Consider the following 26,329-nt stretch of genomic DNA (forward strand, 5'->3'; position numbering starts at 1 on the left):
CTCTCTTGGAGTGACAGTCCCACTCTGACTTCACACATGTTATCAGTAGTTCTAGAGAAATTTTCAAAAATTTCTAAGTAAAACTTTACACGTATATCTGAATGGTACACAGTTTTAGAAAAGAAAGTGTCATAAAATCTCAAAAATCATAATTTTTACAACTATTGTTGACTTTATCTTTTGATGAGTAAAAACTTTGCATTACTAATTTCACCCAAACTAAGAAGTCACTTTGTGTTCTAAGCACTTACTAATGATATAACTTCTAATTAAAAATGCACTGTGCTTTAGGGTTTAAAAAAAGACATAACCTTTCATTTCAGAGCCCATCAGTGATAGAATGGCCTTATTTCTTACTACATTATTTACAAATAATGAGCCAAAAATACAAAAATGGGCAGCGGTTTTATAACGGAGATATTCTAACAGTGTATGAAATTAGATAAAATATCTTCCAATTTACAATCTCTCACACAACATATTAGTTTCTCATTATTTTTTATTTGTCCATATAACTCTATAAGACCTGACTATTAAAACTGTGCACTATAACTTATCAAGAAAAGATTAATAGGTTAAAGATGGCAAATTGAGCACACCCTTATCTTCTCTTCCTCTCAAGACTTCATTAAAATTATACAGTTAAGCAAACAAGTCCAGCTCCTAAATGATCAGAGAGCAAACATACCAAACTTGGAACAGTGTTTATGGGAGACATAGGAAAAATAGCAGGTTCACAGTCCTGTGTTGCCCATTACATAGCCAAAAAATGTAAATGGCTAGGTATGTGATATAGGTACTTGCTCGAAATGAAAATATAATAATGTACAGGAATTGTAATGAATTACCCATGTACTTGTATTACATACATTTATTTAAATTTTTAATTTAGGGACTTCGCTGGTGGTCCAAGACTACCAGCTAAGTGGCTAAGACTCCATTCTCTCAATGCAGGGACTGAGGTTCAATCCCTGGTGAGGGAACTAGATCTCACATGATGCAACTAAGAGTTCACAGTTCAGTTCAGTTGCTCAGTCGTGTCCAACTCTTTGTGACCCCATAAACCACATGCCACAACTAAAAGGATCCTGAAAGCTGCAAATTAAAAAACAAACAAACAAACAAAAACCCCGTATGCTGCAATGAAGATAGACGATCCTACATGTTGCAAATAAAACCTAGTACAGCCAAACAGATAAATAAATAAATACAGCAAAAATAAAATTTTAATTTAAAAATCAGTAAAGTTCTGTTTTAGAAAAGTTCAGATTAAAAAATAAAATAGCCCATAAAAATTTTCTTTGAAAAGTTGCTACTATACTTTCAGCTCAAAAGATTTTATTTTTCCTGAAAGAGTACCAGCTCAAATCATGATAAATCTATTTGAATGTGTCCAAGGCATTTTAAATACAATAGATATCTACAGTGGAATTCTCTATCATTCACTCACTCTCAACTTACTCTCCATTCCTAGATCATACCCACATCCCATTTCAGTGCGTTGATTCAACATTTAGGGAAGAAGCTGTCCTCGGCTTGGAGAAGGGCCACAAGGAGGACTTATGTATTCTCTTCTATTGCTCAAAACAATTCAGTTCTTGTCCTAAATTTGTGCTTCCTACTCAGCTTCTCCAAGCTAGGCTTCAACAGTATGTGAACCGTGAACTTCCAGATGTTTCAGCTGGTTTTAGAAAAGGCAGAGGAACCAGAGATCAAATTGCCAACATCCATTGGATCACAGAAAAAGCAAGAGAGTTCCAGAAAAATATCTACTTTTGCTCCATTGACTATGCTAAATCCTTTGACTGTGTGGATCACAACACTATGGAAAATTCTTAAAGAGACAGGAATACCAGACCACCTTACCTGCCTCCTGAGAAATCTATATGCAGGTTAAGAAGCACAGTTTGAACCAGACAAGGAACAACAACATGGTTCCAAATTGGAAAAGGAGTATGTCAAGGCTGTATACTGTCACCTTGCTTATTTAACTTATGTGCAGAGTGCATCATGAAAAATGCCAGGCTTGGTAAAGCACAAGCTGGAATCAAGATTGCCAGGAGAAATATCAATAACTTCAGATATGCAAATGACATCACCCTTATGGAAGAACGTGAAGAGGACCCAAAAAGTTTCTTGATGAAGGTGAAAGAGGAGAGTGAAAAAGCTGGCTTAAAACTCAACATTCACAAAAACGAAGATCATGGCATCCAATCCCATCACTTCATGGCAAATAGATGGGGAAACAGTGGAAACAGTGACAGAATTTATTTTCTTGGGCTCCAGAATTACTGCAGATGGTAACTGCAGCCATGAAATTAAAAGACACTTGCTCCTTGGGAGAAAAGCTATGACCAACCTAGGCAGCATACTAAGAAGCAGAGATATTACTTTACTGACAAAGGTCTGTCTAGTCAAAGCTATGGTTTTTCCAGAGTCATGTATAGATGTGAGAGTTGGACTATAAAGAAGACTGAGTGCTGAAGAATCAATGCTTTTGAACAGTGGTGTTGGAAAAGCCTCTTGAGAGTCCCTTGGACAGCAAGGAGATCAAACCAGTCCATCCTAAAGGAAATCAGTCCTGAACATTCATTGGAAGGACTCATGCTGAAGCTGAAGCTCTGATACTTTGGCCATGTGATGCCAAACTAATTCATTGGAAAAGACCCTGATGCTGGGAAAGACTGAAGGACGGAGAAGAAGGGGATAACAGAGGATAAGATGGTTGGATGGCATCACCGACTCAATGAACATGAGTTTGAGCAAGCTCTAGGAGTTGGTGATCGACAGGCATGTCTGGTTTGCTGCCGTCCATGGGGTCACAAAGAGTTGGACACAACTGAGCAATTGAACTAAACTGACTCAACACTCAGCAAAGGAAGATTGGAAAGTATCTAACTGAACACACCTTCCATAGGTAACAGTTTAGCAACATCTTTCACTGTTGGAGCATGTTGGCCACAAATATCCCATTATTAGCGCCCCCATCATTCCAAGTTTTTTAGTGCTTCCTGTCATATTTACTTTTCTTCCTGAGAGACATTCAGGAAAACACCATTTTCTCCATCCCATTACATTGCCACTGACGTTTTAGTAACACTTATAAGTGAACATTTGGGGGAGCTTCCTGGTGGCCAGAACCTAAATTTGATGCTGCACTTTAAACAATACAAAAGAAGAAACCACAGTCCTTACCCTTCAAAGTTTCCCTTTCCATTAAAAGGCTGCAACTGGACCTTTAAAAAGGAGACAGATTTTCAGAAAACACTTACCCTCCACCAGGGAATTTATTTGTCTCATAACAAAATAAAAACACACTGGGATAGTTTTTATTATGTCCAGCTCAAACTCATCCAGAAGCAGTGTCAGTTCCTTCTATCAACTATGTAAAACCCACTTATAGACTTGAGCCTTATTAAATAACTCTTTCCCTTTCTCTTTTTCTGGCCAATTAAAATTCCTGTGGTCATGTATGGATGTGAGAGTTGGACTGTGAAGAAGGCTGAGCGCCGAAGAATTGATGCTTTTGAACGGTGGTGTTGGAGAAGACTCTTGACAGTCCCTTGGACTGCAAGGAGATCCAACCAGTCCATTCTGAAGGAGATCAGCCCTGGGATTTCTTTGGAAGGAATGATGCTAAAGCTGAAACTCCAGTACCTTGGCCACCTCATGGGAAGAGTTGACTCATTGGAAAAGACTCTGACGCTGGGAGGGATTGGGGGCAGGAGGAGAAGGGGATGACAGAGGATGAGATGGCTGGATGGCATCACTGACTCGATGGACATAAGTCCGAGTGAACTCCAGGAGTTGGTGATGGACAGGGAGGCCTGGCGTGCTGCGATTCATGGGGTCGCAAAGAGTCAGACACGACTGAGCGACTGAACTGAACTGAACTAACCTGTGTTCAAATATTAATTCTACATTTTAATTAATTCAAATTAATTGTCCTTTTTTTTTAAAAAAATAATGAACTTAAGAACTGTGTGAAGATGGACTATGACTATGGTCAAAATCAGTGTGTCGTTGGGACTGAAACATTAACAATCATATAATACATTCTGAATTCTGGAAGTGAAAGTTGAAAAATCTTCTGTTTCTGGGAATTCAAATCAAACAGATAAAAATTTATTGAGTGCTTACCCAAGACAAGCATCCAATAAGGACAAATATGAAGAAATAAAAGATTCAAAAACACATCTGATCCTGAAAAAGTGAATAATCTAACAGAAGAAAATAATATGGTTTTACCTATCACAAAAGGGATAATTCACATAACAGTCAATTAATCAAAACAAGGAGAAACTATTTATTGCTTATTATCAAAATATAAGAGAATAATCAGACTGGACATAAGAAAGTCAAGAGTGCAGAGAAACAGATACCAAGATACTTCCAGTGTGTATGCAAATTGGGAAAACAACTCTAAAGGACAATTTGGCAACAAGTACTAACATCCTTTTTAAAATACATACTTTTAATCAGAAATTGCATATCTAGGGATTTTTCCCAAAGAAATAACCTGTCAAGTATTTAAAGACACAGGTACTACAAGGAAGCAAGCAACACGGTTTGTAACCATGAATAATTACAAATAATCTAAATGCCCTACAATAGGGACATGAAAGTGATGACATAGCTGGCTAACCATCAGCATGGAAATATCTTTAAGATAGGATAAATGGTAAAAAGAAGCTTTATTAAAAATACAAAGTATTTTTCCAAATAATATATACCATTGTTTTTAAAGACAAGTAATGTCCCCACAAAAAAATAAAATAAAAATAAAGACAAGTTATGTCCCCACACAGTCTAGAATAAAAGGCTTAAAGCAAGGCCCAGAAATGTGAATTTTCAACATTCCCCCTCCCTGCACATGCACACACACACACACACACACACACATATACAACTGACCTGGGTAATCCTGGCACAAGTGTTCTATAGAGGACCCTTTGAAACATGGTGTATGAACATATCTCAAATTTGAGAGTGACTATATGTGCAAAATAGAAACATGATAAAATAAGAAAGTACAGTCTGGAAGTGATGTTTAATTGGAAGATTGAGAGAAGAAAGAATAAGAAAATGAAATATAATACATCTACTCAGACTATCAAGTAACCATTAAAATAATAACCACAGTGACAGAAATAGACAATATGATATAGTTTTAACTTATGTCAATCAACAGCCAAAAAAAAAAAAAAAAACCACAAAAATCTAGATCAAAAAAAGGCAAAGGAATTTGTGACTACACAGATGGACCTTGAGGGCATTATGTTAAGTAATATCTTTCTCAGACAAAGAAAAACAAATACTGTATGATGTCACCAATATGTGGAATATTTTTAAAGCTGTACTCATAAAAATAGTAAAATGGTGGTTACCAGGGGCTAAGGGGTAGGGAAACTGGGGAGATGTTATTTAAGGGAACAAACTTGCCGCTAGACAATAAATAAGTCCTAAAGACCTGCTGTACAACACAGTGATTGTAGGAAACACACTGTATTATAGATTTCAAAGGGACTAGATCTTAATTATTCTTCCCACAAAAAATGAAATAATAATTATGTGACATGATACAGGTGTTACCTAATGCTGTAATGGTAATCATATTGCAATATACAGGTGCATCAAATCAAAACACTGTATATTTAAACCTACACAATATTATAAATCAATTAAATCTTGATTTTAAAAAATAGGCAAAGGATTTGCAAAGACTTTTTTCAAAGGAGATATACTAATAGCCTATAAACACATTAGAAAGAGTTCAACATCATTAGTCATTCAGTTCAGTTCAGTTCAGTCGCTCAGTCGTGTCCAGCTCTTTGCAACCCCATGAATTGCAGCACGCCAGGCCTCCCTGTCCATCACCAACTCCCGGAGTTCACCCAGACTCACGTCCATAGAGTCAGTGATGCCATCCAGCCATCTCATCTTCTGTCATCCCCTTCTCCTCCTGCCCCCAATCCCTCCCAGCATCAGTCTTTTCCAATGAGTCAACTCTTGGAAATATAAATCTAATTTATAGTGAAGTACCACTTTACATCTATTAAGATACAATAGTTTTTAAAATGGAAAATAAGTGTTGGCTAGTATGTAGAAAAATTGGAACCCCCATACATTACTGATGACAGTATAATGTATAAAAGGTAAAGTGTAAAATGATGCAGCCACTGCAAAACAGTTTGACAGTTCCTCAAAGAGTTAAACATAAAATTACCCTATGACCCCACAATTCCACTCCCAGGTATCTACTCAAGAGAACTGCAAACAGATGTTCAAATTCTTGTACACAAATGTGATAGCAGAATTATTCATAAGCATAGCCAAAAAGTAGAAACAACTCAATGATGATTAGATAAACAAAATGCAGTATACCTATACAATGCAATTATCATTCAACCTGAGAAAGAAATGAAGTGATACTTGTACACCACTGTTGACAGCAGCATTATTCGCAAAAAACAACAGAAACAACACAAGTATCCATCATTAGACAAAATGGATAAACAAAATGCAGTACTACATACACACAATGGAATATTATTCTGCCAAAAATGAAGGGAAATTATGATACATGATACAACATGGATAAACCTTGGAAATATTCAATTCAGTTCAGTTCAGTCACTCAGTCGTGTCCAACTCTTTGTGACCCCATGAACCGCAGCACGCCAGGCTTCCCTGTCCATCACCAACTCCCAGAGCTTACCCAAACTCATGTCCATTGAGTCGGTGATGCCATCTAGCCATCTCATCCTCTGTCGTCCCCTTCTCCTCCTGCCCTCAATCTTTCCCAGCATCAGGGTCTTTTCAAGTGAGTCAGCTCTTCACATCAGGTAGCCAAAGTATTGGAGTTTCAGCATCAGTCCTTCCAATGAACACACAGGACTGATCTCCTTTAGGATGGACTGGTTGGATCTCCTTGCAGTCCAAGGGACTCTCAAGAGTCTTCTCCAACATCACAGTTCAAAAGCATATTACATTAAGTAAAATATGTCAGACACAAAAAGATAAATACTGTATGATTCTACCTAAGAGAGATGACCAAGAGCTGAGGAGGAGAGGGAGGAATCAGGAGTTATTGTTTAAGAAGCACAGAATTTCCATTCAGGATGATGAGAAGGTTCTGGAAATGGATAGTGGTTGGTACAACACTGTAATTGCATTCAGTGTCCCTGAATCCTGAATTGTACACTTAAAAATAGTTAAAATGGCATATTTTGTGTTATGCATATTTTGTCACAATCTTTTAAAGGCAACACAGAAAATTACTGTCAAAACACACACAAAAATTAAAAAATAGTGATGTATGGTATAGTCACATATAACCTTGAAAATGGTACGATAAGTGAAAAAAGCTGGACACAAAAATCCACATACCATATGATTCCATTTATACACAATGTACAGAATAGGCAAACCTATAGGGAAAGATCTAAGATCATGGCAGCCGGTTCCATCACTTCATGGCAAATAGATGGGGAAACAGTGACAGAATTTAATTTGGCGGGGGGCTCCAAAATCACTACAGACGGTGACTGCAGCCATGAAATTAAAAGATGCTTGCTCCTTGGAAGAAAAGTTATGACCAACCCTAACAGCATATCAAAAAGCAAAGACATTACTTTGCCAACAAAGGTCCATCCAATCAAAGTTATGGTTTTTCCAGTAGTCATGTATGGATGTGAGAGTTGGACTATACAGAAAGCTGAGTGCCGAAGAATTGATGCTTTTGAACTGTGGTGTTGGAGAAGACTCTTGAGAGTCCCTTGGACTGCAAGGAGATCCAACCAGCCCATCCTAAAGGAAATCAGTCCTGAATACTCACTGGAAGGACTGATGCTGAAACTAAAACTCCAATACTTGGGCCACCTGATGTGAAGAACTGACTCATTGGAAAAAAACCCTGAGGCTGAGAAAGACTGAAGGCAGGAGGAGAAGGGAATGACAGAGGATGAGATGGTTGGATGGCATCACCGACTCTATAGACATGAGTTTGAGTAAGCTCCTGGAGTTGGTGGTGGACAGGGAAGCCTGGCGTGCTGCAGTCCATGGGGTCACAAAGAGTTAGACACGACTGAGCGACTCAACTGAACTGAACTGATAGGGACAGAAACAGATTAATTGCCAGGAAACAGAAAGAGTGAAAGAGTAGGAGTGATTGCTTAATGGGTACAGGGTTTCTTCCTAGGATGATGAAAATGTTCTATAGTAAGATATTGTGGAAAAACCCAAACGAACTTTTTGGCTAGCCCAATAGATAATGGTGATGGTTTCACGTAATGAATGTACTGGAAGCCCCTGACATGTACTTTAATGGTTAAAATTGGGAATTTTATGTTATATGAATTTATCTCAATAAAACAAAAGCAGAAAAATTGTCACACACACAATTAAAATTATGAAAAACCTATGTAAGTGTAAGGGGAAAGATAAAGCAGAGATGCTAAAAAGGCTTGAGTGGGTCAGGGTTTTTTCTATTTCTTAAAACTTTTTATAACATTACTACATTGTTTTCATAATAAAAAGAGAACTATCATGTATCAAGTACCTACTAAAAAATTAAGCACTCTGTTAGGCATTGTCATGAATTGTAAGTACTTTCCAACATACTGGGTGAACAGGAAACATTTGACAGAAACACGGAAATGAGAGCAAAGGAATCTAGTTATGGGCATGGGGGATTGAATTCTTAGTTATATATTGTTATTTAGCAATCCCAAAACATGATTTTAGAAAAAAGATTTGTATATTTAATTCATAAGCTTATATAAGCTGCCTAAGGTCAACACTTGATTTTCCCTTATAATTGAATAGCCCCAAAGAGAAATCAGAATTAGAAAGAGACAGCATTCTTTTACAAAGAACCAGGACAGTGTTAAAGTTATAATTCCTTAAAGTTAAAAGAAAACTGCTCTGTGAGTCATAGCTGTATTTTTATATAATTCATAAAGTTATTTTTATGACCTCTGTTCATAATATCAGTTGCCTTTATAAAAACCACTTGGAGTAACAACCTGGAGGATAGGACTGGGTAGGGGGTTGGGGAGAGACTCAAGAGGGCAGGGAGATGAGTATACTTATAACTGATTCACACTGTTGTATGGCAGAAGCCAACACAAAATTTTAAAGAAATTATTCTCCAATTAAAAATAAATTTTTAAAAATAATTTTTAAAAAATCCCACTTGGAAACCCCAGTAACATCAATTCTATATAGAGAGCCAGTCCAAAGAGTTTTATAAGGCAATTCAATTCTTATAAATAAGCTGGGTGAAGATTTCATCCTTAATAAATTTATTCTGCCCTTTTGATATTTAATTGCACTTAAAAGTATACTAAGATGTCTTTAGTAGAAATAGATCCCTGCTGTTTCAAAATCAGTAGGTGCTACTATTGAGAACTCAAGACTGAATATCATACTAGCATCATACCCTTCAAGAAAAGAGGATTTCCATCATTCTTGACTTTGTTTCTTAGTTGACATGGCATTAGAGGACTGATTAGGTAGGAAAATCCTACCAATAAATTGTTCTAGTCCCTACTAGGATATATCTCCAGTCTTCTTTAAAATATATACATATAAGCAATATAATAGGCATATTGAAAAGCAGAGACATTACTTTGCCAACAAAGGTCCGTCTAGTCAAGGCTATGGTTTTTCCAGTAGTCATGTATGGATGCAAGAGTTGGACTGTGAAGAGGGCTGAGCACCGAAGAATTTATGCTTTTGAACTGTGGTGTTGGAGAAGACTCTTGAGAGTCCCTTGGACTGCAAGGAGATCCACCCCGTCCATTCTGAAGATCAGCCCTGGGATTTCTTTGGAAGGAATGACACTAAAGCTGAAACTCCACTACTTTGGGCACTTCATGCGAAGAGTTGACTCATTGGAAAAGACTCTGATTCTGGGAGGCACTGGGGGCAGGAGGAAAAGGGGACGACAGAGGATGAGATGGCTGGATGGCATCACTGACTCGATGGACGTGAGTTTGAGTGAACTCCAGGAGATGGTGATGGACAGGGAGGCCTGGTGTGCTGCGATTCATGGGGTCGCAAAGAGTCGGACACGACTGAGTTACTGAACTGAACTGAACTGAACTGAAGCAATATAATGATCAAAAAGCAATCCACCACTAATTGCTTAGACTGCAAAAGCACAGTTGGTGGCTTCCCAAGTGGCTCAGTAGTAAAGAATCTGCCTACCAATGCAGGAGATGCAAGAGACACAGGTTCCATCCCTGGGAAGAGCCCCTGGAGGAGGAAATGGCAACCCACTCCAGTATTCTTTAACCTTGGAAATCCCATGAACAGAGGAGCCTGGTAAGCTACAGTCCACAGAGACTCAGTCAGGTCCACGGAGACTCAGTCAGACACGACTGAGCACACATACATGCAAAAATACAGTCATTTGCAAAGGAATAATTTTCATGAGAATTATTTACATCACTTTTCAATATGCCTGTAATTAAACAACTAAATTTTCATCAGGGTTTTGCTGCCCATAAATCAGTAAATTTTTGGCCATTCTGAACTAAGCCCCTTACATATGTTGTCACAAATGTACAGCTAGGGTTATTCTCCAATCAGTATAGAATTAAATTCAAGAATCTTGAATGGTGGCTAAGCCTCTCGAACTCTGCAGTTGTTACCAATTCTATTCCTTTTAAATGAAGTACAAAAGCACAAAAAGCAGCTAAGTTTAAATTTCCACACTCTGATTACTTATAATTGGTTGCCATATGTACTGTGCAGTGCTGAGTTCAATTCACTTCAGTTGCTCAGTCCTGTCCGACTCTTTGCAACCCCCTGGACTGCAGCATGCCAGGCCTCCCTGTCCATCACCAACTCCCAGAGCTTACTCAAACTCATGTCTATAGAGTCGGTGATGCCATCCAACCATCTCATCCTCTGTCATTCCCTTCTCCTCTTGCCTTCAGTCTTTCTCAGCATCAGGGTCTTTTCCAATGAGTCAGTTCTTCACATTAGGAGGCCAAAGTATTGGAGTTTCAGTTTCAGCATCAGTCCTTCCAGTGAATATTCAGTACTGATTTCCTTTAAGATGGACTGGTTTAATCTCCTTGCAGTCCAAGGGACTCTCAAGAGTCTTCTCCAACACCACAGTTCAAAAGCATCAATTCTTCGGCACTCAGCTTTCTGTATAGTCCAACTTTCACATCCATACATGACTACTGGAAAAACCATAGCTTTGACTAGATGGACCTTTGTTGGCTGTGTGCTGTGTAGGATGCTCATAAAAATACAATTGTATAATGGAAAGAACAGGGACTCTGAGAGAGTCTGATTGGCCCAGCTTGAGCTGTCTGGTGGACAGAATTCAAAGATAGCTCCCCAGATCCCTGCCCACACTGTACACAGCCTGTATAATCCCCCTCACTTGAGCAAGATCTGTGATCACTGTAATCACTGCAGTGATTACATTATATTATATAAAACTCTACAGTAGTAAGCTAGAGAGCAGTTTTCTCCTGCTGGCCTTGAAAACCCCAACTACCATGTTTTAGAGAGGGCCACATGGCAAGGTAAGTGGGCAGCCTCTAGGATCTGAGAAAGGTCCTCCACTGACAGCCAAAAAGTCCTGAAACCACAGGAGTTGAATTCTGGTAACAACTAGTGATCCTCAAAGAGGATCCCAAGCCTTAGATGAAAACAAAGTCTCAGTCTGCACCTTGAAAACTGGTGAGACCCTAAGCAGAGGACACAATCAACCCGTGACCACACACCTGACCCACAGAAACATAAGATAATAAAGTCATGTTGTTTATGCCACTAAGTTTGTGATAACCTATTGTTCAGCAACAGAAAACCAAGTCCCATGCCTACCCCTTAACCAGAGCAGGATGGAACTCTTGACTAACAGGTGAAGTAAGTTCACATCCAATGGGGGAGGAGCCATCCTCAAGTGCAATTGAAGTGTCATCATCAATTTGGAGGATGCATACTGGAAAAAAGAAGAGCAAAAATTATCCACCACAATATATTCAGTATCTGATATTTCATAGGCTTTCAACGTTCAACTCACAACTCTTCCCTATTGTTGGCTCCCTAATCTCCCTCCCAATGCAAGAGATACAGGTTCGATCCCTGGGTTGGGAAGATCCTCTGGAGAAGGAAATGGCAACCCACTCCAATATTCTTGCCTGGAAAATCCCATGAATAGAGGAGGCTGGCAGGCCACAGCCCATGGGGTCAAAAAGAGTCAGACATGACTGAGTATGCATGCACTGCCATATACACACTTCTAGAGCTACATGTCACTGAGACAGAGACTAACAAAGAAAACATGAGGGCAACAAAATCTAGTAAACAAAGTAGGCTAATATAACAAATTATAGTCTGGGGTCTGCCACTAATTAGATGTGTGACCTTGGGCAACCACTCATGGCCACAGTTCTTATCTGAAAATAAAAGGATTGGACTAGCTCTAATGTTATTCCAACATTTAAATTCTGATTTATTAAAATTGGGGGGGTGGAAATCATCAAAATAATTTAAATTAAGTTTTGATTTGTTATAAAAGGACAAAGAAATGTCACACTGCTCCCAAACATATGCCCCATCCCTCTCAGTATTCTGCTTCTGAAAGTGGCATCAAGAAAGGTTTTGAGTGAAAGCCACAAATATTTGCCTTCCACACGCAAATTAGCTTAATAAAAACTACCACATAAAGGAACAAAATCTGGGGGTGGTATGGAGTAGGAGGCAACCAGAATCACAGGGGACCTTTATAAACTAAAATGTCCATAGTTGAAAATCAAATTTTTATGATGTTATTGTCATGAATGATAACATGCTTATATTATAATTGGGTTGAAACATATGTATTTTATTTTTTTTCTGTTACTTGCCACTGACTGCATTAAATGGCATCGCTAAAGAGCTAATGCTGGAAAAGAACTAATTTGGAATTTCACACTTTTTAAAAATAACACCTATAATAAATTTGACCTCCTGGCTCATTTTAGCAATATGATAAATCATTTTAAAAGGCAATTTAAGCTTTTTAAAAGCCTACAGTAACTCAAAGAAGCTGAAAATTAAAATTCAGGGGAAAAATTATCAAAATAATGTTAAATCTAGGTATTGCATTTTTTAAATGATGCAAAGAAAAATTAATCACAATTGTTCTTACCAAATGCATGTTAATTTTGTAATATTCTTTTCCTTTGCAGCATTCCTTTCCCCTACACAAACACACAAAAACACTCAGTAGAATTTCTGATTGAACTATTTTAACCATAATCAACTCCTATTACTGTCAAGTGTTTAAGCCAGTGAAGAAAATTCTTAAAAGGGGAAGAGGAAGTTAGGGAAGAGTAAGAATTTTCCATAAATATTATCATTCAACGACACAGAAGAAAGGAATTTTAAAAAGACTTCAAGAAATAACCAATAAATAGTAAGATAAAATTATAGGTTATCTCAGCATACATAGAATATAAGAGATAAAAAGACAAAGCTTTATTTCTTCTTGGATAGTGTCTACTAGAAAAGCAAACGTTAATATAAATGTTAATATACATAATAAAAGTACATGTGCATACATGATACAAAAGTAAATGTTAATATACATGATAAAAGTTATGCCTGGAAATGTCAGTAATAACTTTGCTCTCATACAGTATTCATAAAGAAACTGAGACCACCCACGTAGCTCTGCCAAATTAAAATCAAACAAAAAGATAAAATTTTTAAAAGCAAAATCTCAAATTAGATAAAACTTATTCTTACAATTCTCAAGTATTTTGTTCCTCATCCACAATTAAATAGATTTAGACTAAAGGAGATCAGTCCTGGGTGTTCACTGGAAGGATTGATGCTGAAGCTGAAATTCCAGTACTTTGACCACTTCATGCGAAGAGTTGACTCATTGGAAAAGACTCTGATGCTAGAAGGGATTGGGGGCAGGAGGAGAAGGGGACGACAGAGGATGAGATGGCTGGATGGCATCACTGACTCAATGGATAGGAATTTGAGTGAACTCCGGGAGTTGGTGATGGACAGGGAGGCCTGGCGTGCTGTGATTCATGGGGTCGCAGAGTCAGAAATGACTGAGCGATTGAACTGAACTGAACTGAGACACTTAGTACCTTATTTTAGTTAAGCTGTTGTTCAGTCACTCTGTCGTGTCTAACTCTACAACCTCATGGACTGCAGCATGCCAGGCTTTCCTGTCCTTCACCATCTGCCAGAGTTTGCTCAGACTCATATGCATTGAATCAGTGATGCCATCCAATCATCTCTTCCACTGTCATCCCCTTCACCTCCTGCCTTCAATCCTTCCCAGCATCAGGGTCTTTTCCAATAAGTCAGCTCTTCACTGTCAAAGTATTGGAGTTTCAACTTCAGCATCAGTCCTTCCAATGAATATTCAGAACTGATTTCCTTTAGGATGGACTGGTTGGATCCCCTTGCAGTCCAAGGGACTCTCAAGAGTCTTCTCCAGCACCACAGTTTGAAAGCATCAATTCTTTAGTGCTCAGCCTTCTTAATGGTCCCACTTTCACATCTGTACATGACTACTGGAAAAATCATAGCTTTGACTAGACAGACCTTTGTCAGCAAAGTTATGTCTTGCTTTTTAATATACTGTCTAGGTTTGTAATAGCTTTTCTTCCAAGGAGCAAGCATCATTGGACTTCATGGCTACAGTCACCATCCGCAGAGATTTTGGGGCTCAAGAAAAAGTTTGTCACTGTTTCCATTGTTTCCCCATCTATTTGCCATTAGGTGATGGCACTGGATGCCATGATATTAGTTTTTTGAATGTTGAGCTTTAAGTCAACTTTTTGACTCTCCTCTTTCACCTTTTTGACTCTCCTCTTTCATCAAGAGGCTCTTCAGTTCCTCTTTGCTTTCTGCCATAATGGTGGTATCACAGGTCACTGATGTTTCTCCCAGCAGTCTTGATTCCAGCTTGTGATTCATACAGCCTGGCATTTCACATGATGTACTCTGCATATAACTTAAATAAGCAGGGTGACAATATACAGCCTTGATGTACTCCTTTCCCAATTTGAAACCAGTCTGTTGTTCCATGTTCAGCTCTGTTGCTTCTTGACCTGTCTACAGGTTTCTCAGGAAGCAGGTAAGGTGGTCTCGTATTCCCATATCTTTAAGAATTTTCCACAATTTGTTGTAATCCACATAATCAAAGGCTTTAGCATAATCAATGAAGCAGAAGTAGATGATTTTCTGGAATTCCCTTGCTTTTTCTAGATCCAGCAGATGTCGGCAGTTGATCACTGGTTGATCATCACTGGTTCCTCTGCCTTTTCTAAGTCCAGCTTGTCTATCTAGAAGTTCTCAGTTCACGGACCGTTGAAGCCTAGCTTGAAGGATTTTGAGTATTTCCTTTCTAGTTTGTGAAATGAGTGCAATTGTGCAGTAGTTTGAACACTTTTTGGCATTGCCCTGCTTTGGGATTGAAATAAAAACTGACCTTTTCCAGTCCTGTGGCCACTGCTGAATTTTCCAAATTTGCTGGCATATTGAGTGTAGTGCTTAGCTAAGGGAGATGGCCAACAAACACGGGAAAAGATGTTCAACATCACTAATTATTAGAGAAATGCAAATCAAAACTACTAGGAGATGCCACTTCACACCTGTCAGAATGGCCATCATTTTAAAAATCTACAGACAATGCTGGAAAGGTTGTGGAGAAAAGGGAACCTTCTTGCATTGTTGGTGGGAATGTAAACTGATATAACCACTAAATGGAAGTACCTTAAAAAACTAAAACTAAAACTACCATATGACCCAGCAATCCCTCTACTTGGCACATACCCAGAGAAAATCATAATTCAAAATGACACATGCACCCAAAGGTTCATTGAAGCACTAGTTACAATAGCCAGATTATGGAAGCAACCTAAATGTTCATCAGCAGAGGAATGGATAAAGATGTGGTACCTATATACAGTGGGATATTAATTCAGTTCAGTGCAGTTCAGTCGCTCAGTCGTGTCCGACTCTTTGCGACCCCATGAATCGAAGCACACCAGGCCTCCCTGTCCATCACCAACTCCCAGAGTTCACCCAGACTCATGTCCATCGAGTCAGTGATGCCAGCCAGCCATCTCATCCTCTGTCGTCCCCTTCTACTCCTGACCACAATCCCTCCCAGCATCAGAGTCTTTTCCAATGAGTCAACTCTTCGCATGAGGTGGCCAAAGTACTGGAGTTTCAGCTTCAGCATCATTCCTTCCAAAGAAATCCCAGGGCTGATCTCCTTCAGAATGGACTGGTTGGATCTCCTTGCAGTCCAAGGGACTCTCAAGAGTCTTCTCCAACACCACAGTTCAAAAGCATCAATTCTTCAGTGCTCAGCCCTCTTCACAGTCCAACTCTCACATCCATACATGACCACAGGACAAACCATAGCCTTGACTAGATGGACCTTTGTTGGCAAAGTAATGTCTCTGCTTTTGAATATGCTATCTAGGTTGGTCATAACTTTCCTTCCAAGGAGTAAGCGTCTTTTAATTTCATGGCTGCAGTCACCACCTGCAGTGATTTTGGAGCCCCAAAAAATTAAGTCTGACACTGTTTCTGCTGTTTCCCCATCTATTTCCCATGAAGTGATGGGACCAGATGCCATGATCTTCATTTTCTGAATGTTGAGCTTTAAGCCAACTTTTTCACTCCCCACTTTCACTTTCATCAAGAGGCTTTTTAGTTCCTCTTCACTTTCTGCCATAAGGGTGGTGTCATCTGCATATCTGAGGTTATTGATTACTCAGTCATAAAAATGAGTGAAATTGGATCCTTTGTGGAGACGTGGCTGGACCTAGAGATTGTCATACAGAGTGAAGTAAGTCAGAAAAACAAATATTGTATATTAATGCACTGGGCTTCCCAGGTGGCACTAGAGGTAAAGAACCCACTTTCCAATTGATCCCTGCATCGGGAAGATCCATATGTATGGAATCTAGAAAAATGGTACTGCTGCTGCTAAGTCGCTTCAGTTGTGTCCGACTCTGTGCGACCCCATAGACGGCAGCCCACCAGGCTTCCCCATCCCTGGGATTCTCCAGGCAAGAACGCTGGAGTGGGTTGCCATTTCCTTCTCCAATGCATGAAAGTGAAAGTGAAGTCGCTCAGTCGTGTCCGACTCTAGCGACCCCATGGACTGCAGCCCACCAGGCTCCTCCGTCCATGGGATCCTCCAGGCAAAAGTACTGGAGTGGGGTACTAATGAACCTATTTGCAGGACGGGAATAGAGACACAGAGGTTGAGAAGAGACATGTGGGCATGAGAGGGTGGGGAAGAAGACAGTGGGACAAATTGAGAAAGTAGCGCATATATGTATGTGTGTGTGTGTGTGTGTGTGTGTGTGTGTGTGTGTATACACCCACACTATAGATACACACTAGGGAACTCCACTCAGTGCTCTGCAGTGACCCAAATGGGAAGGAAAGCCAAAGAGTGGATATATGTATATGTAGGGCTGATTCACTTTCCTATGCAGCAGAAACTAACACAACATTTTAAAGCAACTATACTCTAATAAAAATTAATTTTTTCAAAGTTTAGATGAGAAAGGTACTGAAAAAAAAATCTCAAGAAAATTTACACAACTTTCAAGTGAGGGCACTTAACATCTGGTCTTTCAAAGAGCAAGGATTCGTTCTCCAGCCTTACTATGATATCCCGGCCCACGCCCAGGAAAATTTCTGCATCTGTGAAAATTTCTGTGAGAAATTACCATGAGAAAGATGGTAATGTTTCCCTGAACAGGTTCAGAAATTTAAAGTAATAAAAGGCCTCCTATGGTTTTCTGAAGATCTTCCTTCAACAGACCGAACTTTCTGGTAGTAGGACGCCACAGTGTGCGAGTAGGAGGTGCTTGCATGCACCTTGGGATTGCCAGCGCCAACCCTTGGGCCACATTCCCGCCTCAGTTCTCTGAAGTAAGAACCAGGGTACAGACCTACCGGATTCTGAGAACCTTAATGAAATAACGCAATTAAAGTACCCAGTGCAGAAGCTACACTTAACAAGTTTGTGGGGCGGAGGGGGCGGGTGGAATTAATGGCATTTAAAGGTAAAATGCAGACCTAATTCGCAGAACTTTGTTCTCAAAGCATCTCCAAGTCACCCCGTCAATTGAGAAAACTGAGGCCACAATCGGACACATTTTCTTCCAGAAGGGCTCAGCAACGAAAGGGTCAATGGGGAGAGAATGAAAGATGATTGCCTGGACAAGAACCTGGGAGAGGCGAGACCCGGGGCAGCTGCGGAGGGCTCCTGTCTTTCCGCACTCCTCTCTGTCTTTCCGCAAAAAGAGGAGCGCTCAACACAATCACCGCGGTCAAAGCAGTCCAAGATGCAGAACTTTTCCAGGACGCGGGCCCGCAACACTGAAGGAGAGAGTTATTTGTTTCAGATCTCTCTCTGTGACCTAATGAGGAAGCGGGAGGGCAAACAACCGGTCTGAGACCAGAAGCTAAGTAGGGTGGCGATTTTCGATTTTCCAAGCGCATGGAAGGGAAGGATTTCTAAGATACTTCCTTAAAGGCGTTTACTTAAACTACTTAAGGGAGATTTTATTATTCCTCGCGTTAACGAGGTAGCTCCTGCAACTTGAGCAGTATTATAGGCCCCGCCCACTAGCGTGTGTGGTGCGCATGTGCTCAGTTTTAACACTAAAGTGTCTCCGCCTTCCCTTTCTCTCCGTGGCAGCGATGGCCGAGTGGTTAAGGCGTTGGACTTGAAATCCAATGGGGTCTCCCCGCGCAGGTTCGAACCCTGCTCGCTGCGGAAGCGGTTGGCTTCACTCTTTTTTTCACCGATTTCTAATAAATACCCTCAATTGATAATCCGCATTCTTCAGCTGAATTTCCGGTATCTGCCGGCTAAATGGTCTGACTACAGAGAAATTAAACGTGTCAAAGAAAAGCCAGGAAGTGTCAGTGCTGTGAACATGCCGCTGTTCACACTAATGGAAATAGTCTTTCTTTATCCTAAACAGCAAGCTAATCTTTCAGAATCTTGTTCCTCGTTCGCAGAATAAAGATAAAATGAAGATAAATATTGGTGAGAATTTTCAGGCTATCATAGCCTGAACAAGCTATCATCTCATTAAAACTGATGGCAAACCTAATACGATATTACAGACATGGGAAGACTTTTCCAATATATTTCCAAATGCATAAAGTTGGACAGGTGGAAAGACAATATATACGATTATCACATTTTTGTTAAACAATTCATTTATATAATCATTTATGTGGAAAGAATGGCAGAAAAAAAGAATGAATGGGGGCTGGAAAGAAAGAACCAAAATGTTAGCAGTAATTATCTCTGGATGGTGGAATTTGGGGTGGGGGAGGGTTAATTTTAATTTTCCTAACAGATAGGTTTTTTTGTTTAACTTATTTTTCTAAAATGTGTGTATTTATCCAGTATTTTTTTTTTTTAATAATAAAAAGACCAACTCTAGTGGCTTAAACACATAAGTGGTTTGTCTCAAGAAATCTGGGAACAGTTAACTCTCCAATGGAACAATGGAACAGTGCTCTTTGCAGCTTTCTTTTCTGCCATTTTTATTTTATTTTTTGTCCACATGGCACATGTGGGATCTTAGCTCTCCAACCAGGGGAACCATGCCCCCTGCCTTGGAAGGACCAGTCTTAACTAGTGGACTGCCAGGGAAGTCCCTCTGCTCTGCCATTCTTAACACACAGGCCACATTCCAAGCATGTTGTCTCATTGTCCTAAGATGACTGCCAGACCTCCAGACCTCACATCTGTATTCAGCTAGAAAGCGAAGAGGCAAAAACCCTGTTTATATCTCATTCCCTTGAACTGTGTAACATGACCACCACTCAGTTCAGTTCAGTTCAGTCGCTCAGTCCTGTCCAACTCCCACCAGCTACAAGGAATTCTAATGAAATAAGTGTTTTAAGCTGAGTGTATTGCTTCCAAATTCAAAATTAGAATTTCACTGATAAGGAAGAGAAATGGATGGATATGGAGTGGACAATCAACTGTGTCTGCCACACTCTTCTAACAGGAAAGTCAAAATTTCTAGGCATAAGACCTTCAAAATAAGTCCCCTATCTGCCTCCCCAGCCTTCCCGTCCTTCTCTTCCATCTCCTTTTAAGTTATTAGAAAGCTTCCCAGCCCTGATTGATGGCTCTTGTCTTTGAACTTTTTCACTTGTTCACACACAATTGCCTTCCTAGTTAGTGGACTTGCTCTCTTTTTTAATCTAGATGGAAGACTACAATTTATCCTCACTCCCCCCTCCCTCTATCACAGAAGCTGAAACAGCCACATATTTGCTTCCAAGTACCTCTTGCAGGTAGGGAGGCAGCATGTGACCTAGGCCCAACCAATCAGATGTGCTCACTGCCCCCAACTTTCAATCAGAACTATTAATGCACGTGTACACCTGTGGCAGATTCATGTTGATGTATGGCAAAAGCAATGCAATATTGTAAAGTAATTAGCCTCCAATTAAAATAAATAAATTTATATTTTTTAAAAAAAGAACTATTAATGCAAAGAAGCAGGGAGGGTAAGGATCCACCCTGTTGGTAAGCAGAGGCCATAGTGGCAGCTGCAGAGATTGCTAAGGGTAGCAGCACCAAGGTTACAAAATGAAGTTTACAGTCAGTCCTTCAACAGCAGCAACAGTAGTGTCGTCATTCCACATTGATCTTGGACTTTGCCTAGCCTAACTTACTCCTGTCCCATTTTCCAAAAGTGGCTTTGCAGCCCTCCTGGCGATTCTATGAACTATTTGATTTCCTTCCAGTAAGTATTCTGCTTAAATCAGGCCCAGTCAACTTCTTTTCTTCCAAACACCAGATATAGCTTCCCTCTTCACCTCACCATTACCTGCTGGGAAAACTCATGTTCGTTCTTCAAGTGTCACCTTCTGGGTAAAGCATTCCTGTAATTTCCAGGTTTGACCCCAGAGGCCCCATTTTTATTCTTGCTACTTATTATAGCAAATTTCACATTGAACTATTTCTGCCCGTTTGCTTCTCTTCCCACTAAACGGTAAATTTCCTGCGAATGTAAAAAGGGATCATGTCTCATCTTTGAGACTAGCACAGAAAAGGTACTCTATAAATCTTTAATAAAGGAATGAATAAATATATGAATCAACACACAAGTCCACAGTCCACCCCTGGAATACCCTGGAAAAAATGGCAAGGGGGAAGCAAACTTGTTATCTTCCTTTTGAAGACCACTTACCTTTGCCTCAGGCTTCCCAGGTGGTACAGTGGTAAAGAATCCGCCTCCCATTGCAGGTTCCTGAGTTGGGAAGATCCCCTGGAGGAGGGCATGGCAACCCACTCCAGTATTCTTGCCTGGAAAATCCTATGGACAGAGGAGCCTGGTGTGCTACAGTGCATAGGGTCACAAAGAGTCACACACAACTGAAGCGACTTACACACGCAACCTCTGTCTTAGCATGAACATGAGTTAATTTAATATATAATATCCTCCTCCCTTCCTTACCTTTCCATTTCCTTCCCTTTCCTTATTTTTTCCTTGCCATCTTTTTATTTTTCTTCTGTTCCCCTGTCTTGTAGCCCTGAAAGAACCAACTGAACCAGGAGGCAAGTGCATACAGACCTCCATCTCTCTGGGCAACCTCCATGCCCATCTCCCTACGAGTGGTTCACTTTCACCCTGGCCTCCATGTAACCTGAATGTCATCTCTGTCTGTGGGAGCAAAGGAAAATCCACAGAAGATTTTAGAGGAGATGTGGAAGTGGTTCTGTAGCACACTCCTCAGAGGACACAACCTCAACTTCTTCTCCTTCCACCTTTCTCTTCATCCCAGTCCCCCAGCACCTCAGTCTCCCATGCATCCCGGAAGCCTACAAGTTCCAACCCAACTTCATACGGTGAATGACCTTGAGGATTTTCCCTCAAGATCCCAGCTCTTTCACTTTTTTATAATACAGAGTAATTAAGCCTCATCCCTGTGCATTGGCATCAGTGTGCCCAACAATCAAAGAGCCCCTCTTAGAAGGCAGAGGAAGTTATAAATATGATTCCAAAGTCTCCTTACCCTACCTCAGATATTTCTCTATCCACTTCTATTAATACAAAATAAATCCTTTAAAAAATGAATAAATAAATCCTTCAACTTCCCAGAGTTCAAAAAGTTTTTCAATGTAGATAAACTGAAGAGAATTTTTTGTAAATTGTAAGCAGTTGATCTGTAAGGAAATACTGAACTCTTAACCATCCCTCGCCTTCCAAATCCAGGTCCTTCTCCATCTGTACTTCCAGTTTGCAGCATCTCGACCCTCTGAGCAGGACATACCCACTTGGAATTATCCTGATACTTCCTATTCCCCACCTCATCTATCCACCCCAAGTGCCACTGAGGTTATCCCTAAATATGCTCAGAATCCACTTGGTTCCAAATCTACCACCATCACCCAATCTAAATCAACATCACCTCTCAGGCTGATTACTTCTCAGCCTCCTGTCTCCCCCATCTACTCTTCCTCCCCTTTAATCTACTGTCCATAAAATAAAATTCAAAAATTTCACATACTGGGAATTACCTGGTGGTTATGAGTCTGCTTTCACTGCTCTGGGCCCAGGTTCAATCCCTGGTGGGGGAACTAAGACCCAGCAAGCCACATGGCACAGCCAAAAAAAAAATTTAATACACATTTGGTCTAATAACTCTCCTCTGAAAACCTTTCTTGAGATTCCCAAGTGCTCTTACAATAAAGACTAAACTCCCTACAATGACCCCTTAGTTCCCCATGATCCTGCCAGCATACCAACTGGGCTTCTCCCACTCATTCTCTGGCAAGATATACTGTCCTTTCCTTTAGTTTCTTGAAGAGATTACACTCTTTCCCACCTTAGGAATTTTATGTGTGCTCCAATGTAACCCTCCCCATCAAATTAGGTTGCCTTCTTATGTGATTTCATACCATTTTATTCTTTTTCTTCACAACATTTACTGTACTATGTGATACATTAGTATGAATATTTGCTTAATTTCTCCCTGCATGTGAACATATAGTGTGGGATATATATGTGTGTTTAATCACTGAAACTCCTTAGCTGGTCCTTGTGAAAGTGAAAGTGAAGTTGCTCAGTCGTGTCTGATTCTTTGCGACCCCGTGGACTGTAGCCCACCAGGTTCCTCTGTCCATGGGATTCTCCAGGCAAGAATACTGGAGTGGGTTGCCATTTCCTTCCCCATATCTGGTCCTTAGTGGGCCCTCAATAAATAATTTTTCTGAATGAGTTTTGTGGTTGAGAAGATTAGCAAGCACAAGGTCTCAAATGGGACTTCTCTGGTGGCCCAGTGGTTGCGAATCCACCTTGCAATATGGGAGACAAGGGTTTGATCTTGGGCAAGGAACTAAGTTCCCACATGCCTCAAAGCAACTAAGTCCACAGCAGAAGGATCCTGCATGAGGCAACAGAGATCCCCCTATGCTACAACTAAGAACTGATGCAACCAAATACAATTTTTTTTAAAGATCTCAGAATACCTGAAACAGTGGGAGATAGAGTCTCTAATGAGGGTGGGTATACTCTGCTTTCCTTCAACTTTCAGGGATGAATCAAAACTGTACCTGAGGGATTTCCCTGGTGGCTCAGTGGTAAAGAATCTGCCTGCCAATGCACAGGACACAGCTTTGATCCCTAGTTCAGAAAGATCCCACATGCCGCGGAGCAACTAAACCCATGCACCACAACTATTGAGCCTGTGCTCTAGGGCCCAGGAGCCACAGCTACTGAAGCCCTCAAGCTCTAGAGCTTCTGCTCTTCTATAAGAGAAGCCCCTCCAATGAGAAGCCCGCACACCACACTGAAGACCCAGCGCAGCCAAAAATAAATATAAATAAATAAAAACTTTTTAAAAAATTATGCCTGAATAGATCTGTGTCCTAACTGCATAGATCAGCAGGAATGTTGCAGCTGAACCACCTGATGCATTGCAGCACTCTTTAGTATGATTTATGAAGCTGTTATTTTGTTTTAACACATCATGTTTATTGTAAAGGAGTTTCATCCCCAGTGGTTTCATTAATGGAAACCTACACTGAGGTGTGTAGTGTGGCTGGGGAAAAGCGATTCAGAGATAGGGATGGCCTAGAACATGTGTAAAACTTATATTCCAAGTCCCTTCTGGCCCTGACAAACCCCCCATGCCCACCTCTGAAGGCATCACTCCGCAGTGTGCCCACATCCTCAAGAACATCTGGTCTTATGCCTTTTCTAAATGCAAGAGCAGAAACAACTAACAATGATGCCTAAGTCATAGTCTCTGCAGGAGCTAGAGAGACAGAACCTCTGACATTGGAATTTTTAGACAGAAAAATTTGATTTGTTCTATCTGAAGCAATGATGGAGAAAGAGTTTTCAGCTCTTGTTTTAATCACTAGCTACCCTCCCAACATACATGAAGTTAATCAGACAAGCTCACTCAGGCTGGTAGACTGGATGCCACAGGAAACTGGTTATTTCTTTTTCCTTCCCATTTCCCCTCACTTCTACTCATCAGTTCTAGGCTTGGGGGACACTCATGGGTTGGATTCCAAGGCCTAAAGAGTGGATGGGAGGGACTTAGGTTTACCTTAGCTTAGTCCTAGACCTGGGGACACTCTTTCATGGGTTGGATTCCAAGGCCTAAAGAGTGGATGGGAGGGACTTAGGTTTACCTTAGCTGCTTTGTCTGGTACTGCGCTGCCAGGGGAGGCATGAGTGAACAAGGCCAGGCATCCATTGGTATCTCTAGGCCGATCAGAAGACACCAGGGACAGAGAACATGGCCCATGGGCTTCATGCTTTTGATGATCTTTGATGCTTGAGGTCAGGGATGGAAAAGAGTCAGGAATTGCTCTGCTCCTCACTGAAGTGCTGAGGCAGGGCACAGTCCTGGCCTGGTCAGCTCATCAATACCAGGTCCCACTCCTGAGATCTCAGAACCCTTTGTTCTTTCGTATCACATTCATTCCCAAACACTTCAGGGGGATATGTTTCCCTCCCAAACATAGTCATTTGAGACAAATTCAAAGTATTTTTCTAGAGAGGCAATTTTTTACATATTTCACCTGACACTATATTTCATTCTAAGAGATAAGTATATACAGTGTCCATATAAAAGGTATTTATCTTCCAGATGTTAAGACACATGCATAATTGGAGAAAGACTGTTAATGTTCTGACATCGTATATATTGGGACACTGGAGCACAGAAATGCCATACTTCCTTTTGGTACACATTTGTAGTACAGAGATCAGCAAAGTTTTACTGTAAAAGATCAGCTAGTATATATTTTCAGCTTTACAGGTCATGCGGTTTCTGTTGCAGCTACTCAGCTCTGTCTTTGTAACACAAAAGAAGACATAAACAAATGAGTTCCAACAACACTTTATTTACACAAGCAGGCAGCAGTGAGAGGGTAACAGATAGCAAGGCCAGAGGTCCCCAAGCAGCAAGAAGAAATAAACTGCAAGTGGCAGATATTTTCCCTTCCCTACACAAAATTAAACAGTGCCCAACTCTTTGGGACCCCATGGACTGTAGCCCACCAGGCTCCTCTGTCCATGGGACTTTCCAGGCAAGGATACTGGAGTGGTTTGTCATTTCCTTCTCCAGGGGATCTTCCCAACCCAGGGATCAAACCTGGGTCTCCTGTACTGCAGGTAGATTCTTTACCAACTGAGCTACCAGGGAAACCCTAATGGCTTTCTAACAGACATAAAACACCTTGCTAAAAACTAGCAAGGGGGCACTCTTTCTGTCCCCTTCTGATGTCTATGTCAGAAGCTTTCCCTATCTCTATTATACTTCAATAAAACTTTGCTACACAAGAAGTTCCAAGTAGTCAAGCCTCATCTCTGACCCCGGTTCAAAATCCTCTCCCCTGGAGGACACCAATCCCGGCGTAACACACGGCTTGCAGCAGCAACCTTTCATCAGGCTGGATTGGCCCACAGGCTGGAGTTCACAATCCCTGCTCTAGAGGACTCTCCCCAGTATAATATTAAAAAAAAGTCTTTCCAAGTTATAATTGTTAAAATACAATTAATTGGGACATTGTTAAGAGGCTGTTAACATTTCACTTATGGTTTCACATTTATATTAATACATACATATGAAATCTTACAATTTCCATTAATATAAACATACCTGGCTCAGTAGTAAAGAATCCACCTGCCAATGCAGGATTCCCAGTTTCGATCCCCGGGTTCAGAAGATCTCCTGGAGAAGGAAATGGCAACACACTCCAGTATTCTTGCCTGGGAAATCCCATGGACAGAGGAACTTGGCAGGCTATAGTCCATGGGGT

The 26,329-nt window shown here is 40.5% G+C and overlaps 1 protein-coding gene and 1 non-coding gene across 4 annotated transcripts in view; one reads left to right on the forward strand and one right to left on the reverse strand.

The window, feature by feature from the left end:
- The window catches only part of CTNNA3 (catenin alpha 3), a 1,976,430-nt gene that overhangs the window by 1,931,801 nt on the left and 18,300 nt on the right, over nt 1-26,329 (reverse strand). The window contains exon 1 of one of the 3 annotated variants that reach the window (XM_070781778.1): nt 21,240-21,385. The exons of 1 other annotated variant lie outside the window; for it this stretch is intronic. Coding sequence is in view for 1 of the 2 variants with exons in the window: in XM_070781775.1 (XP_070637876.1) it covers nt 11,851-11,950 (100 nt within the window). In the remaining variant the exon portion in view is untranslated. Of the gene's footprint in view, nt 1-11,850; nt 12,476-21,239; nt 21,386-26,329 lie in introns of those variants that run through there. One more of the 3 variants, XM_070781775.1, reaches the window with a different exon arrangement.
- Nucleotides 18,709-18,790, forward strand: TRNAS-UGA (transfer RNA serine (anticodon UGA)). The gene has a single exon. It is a non-coding gene; the product is annotated as a tRNA-Ser (tRNA).

The sequence above is a fragment of the Bos indicus genome, chromosome 28 (assembly GCF_029378745.1).
Source record: "Bos indicus isolate NIAB-ARS_2022 breed Sahiwal x Tharparkar chromosome 28, NIAB-ARS_B.indTharparkar_mat_pri_1.0, whole genome shotgun sequence".
Lineage (NCBI taxonomy): Eukaryota > Metazoa > Chordata > Mammalia > Artiodactyla > Bovidae > Bos > Bos indicus.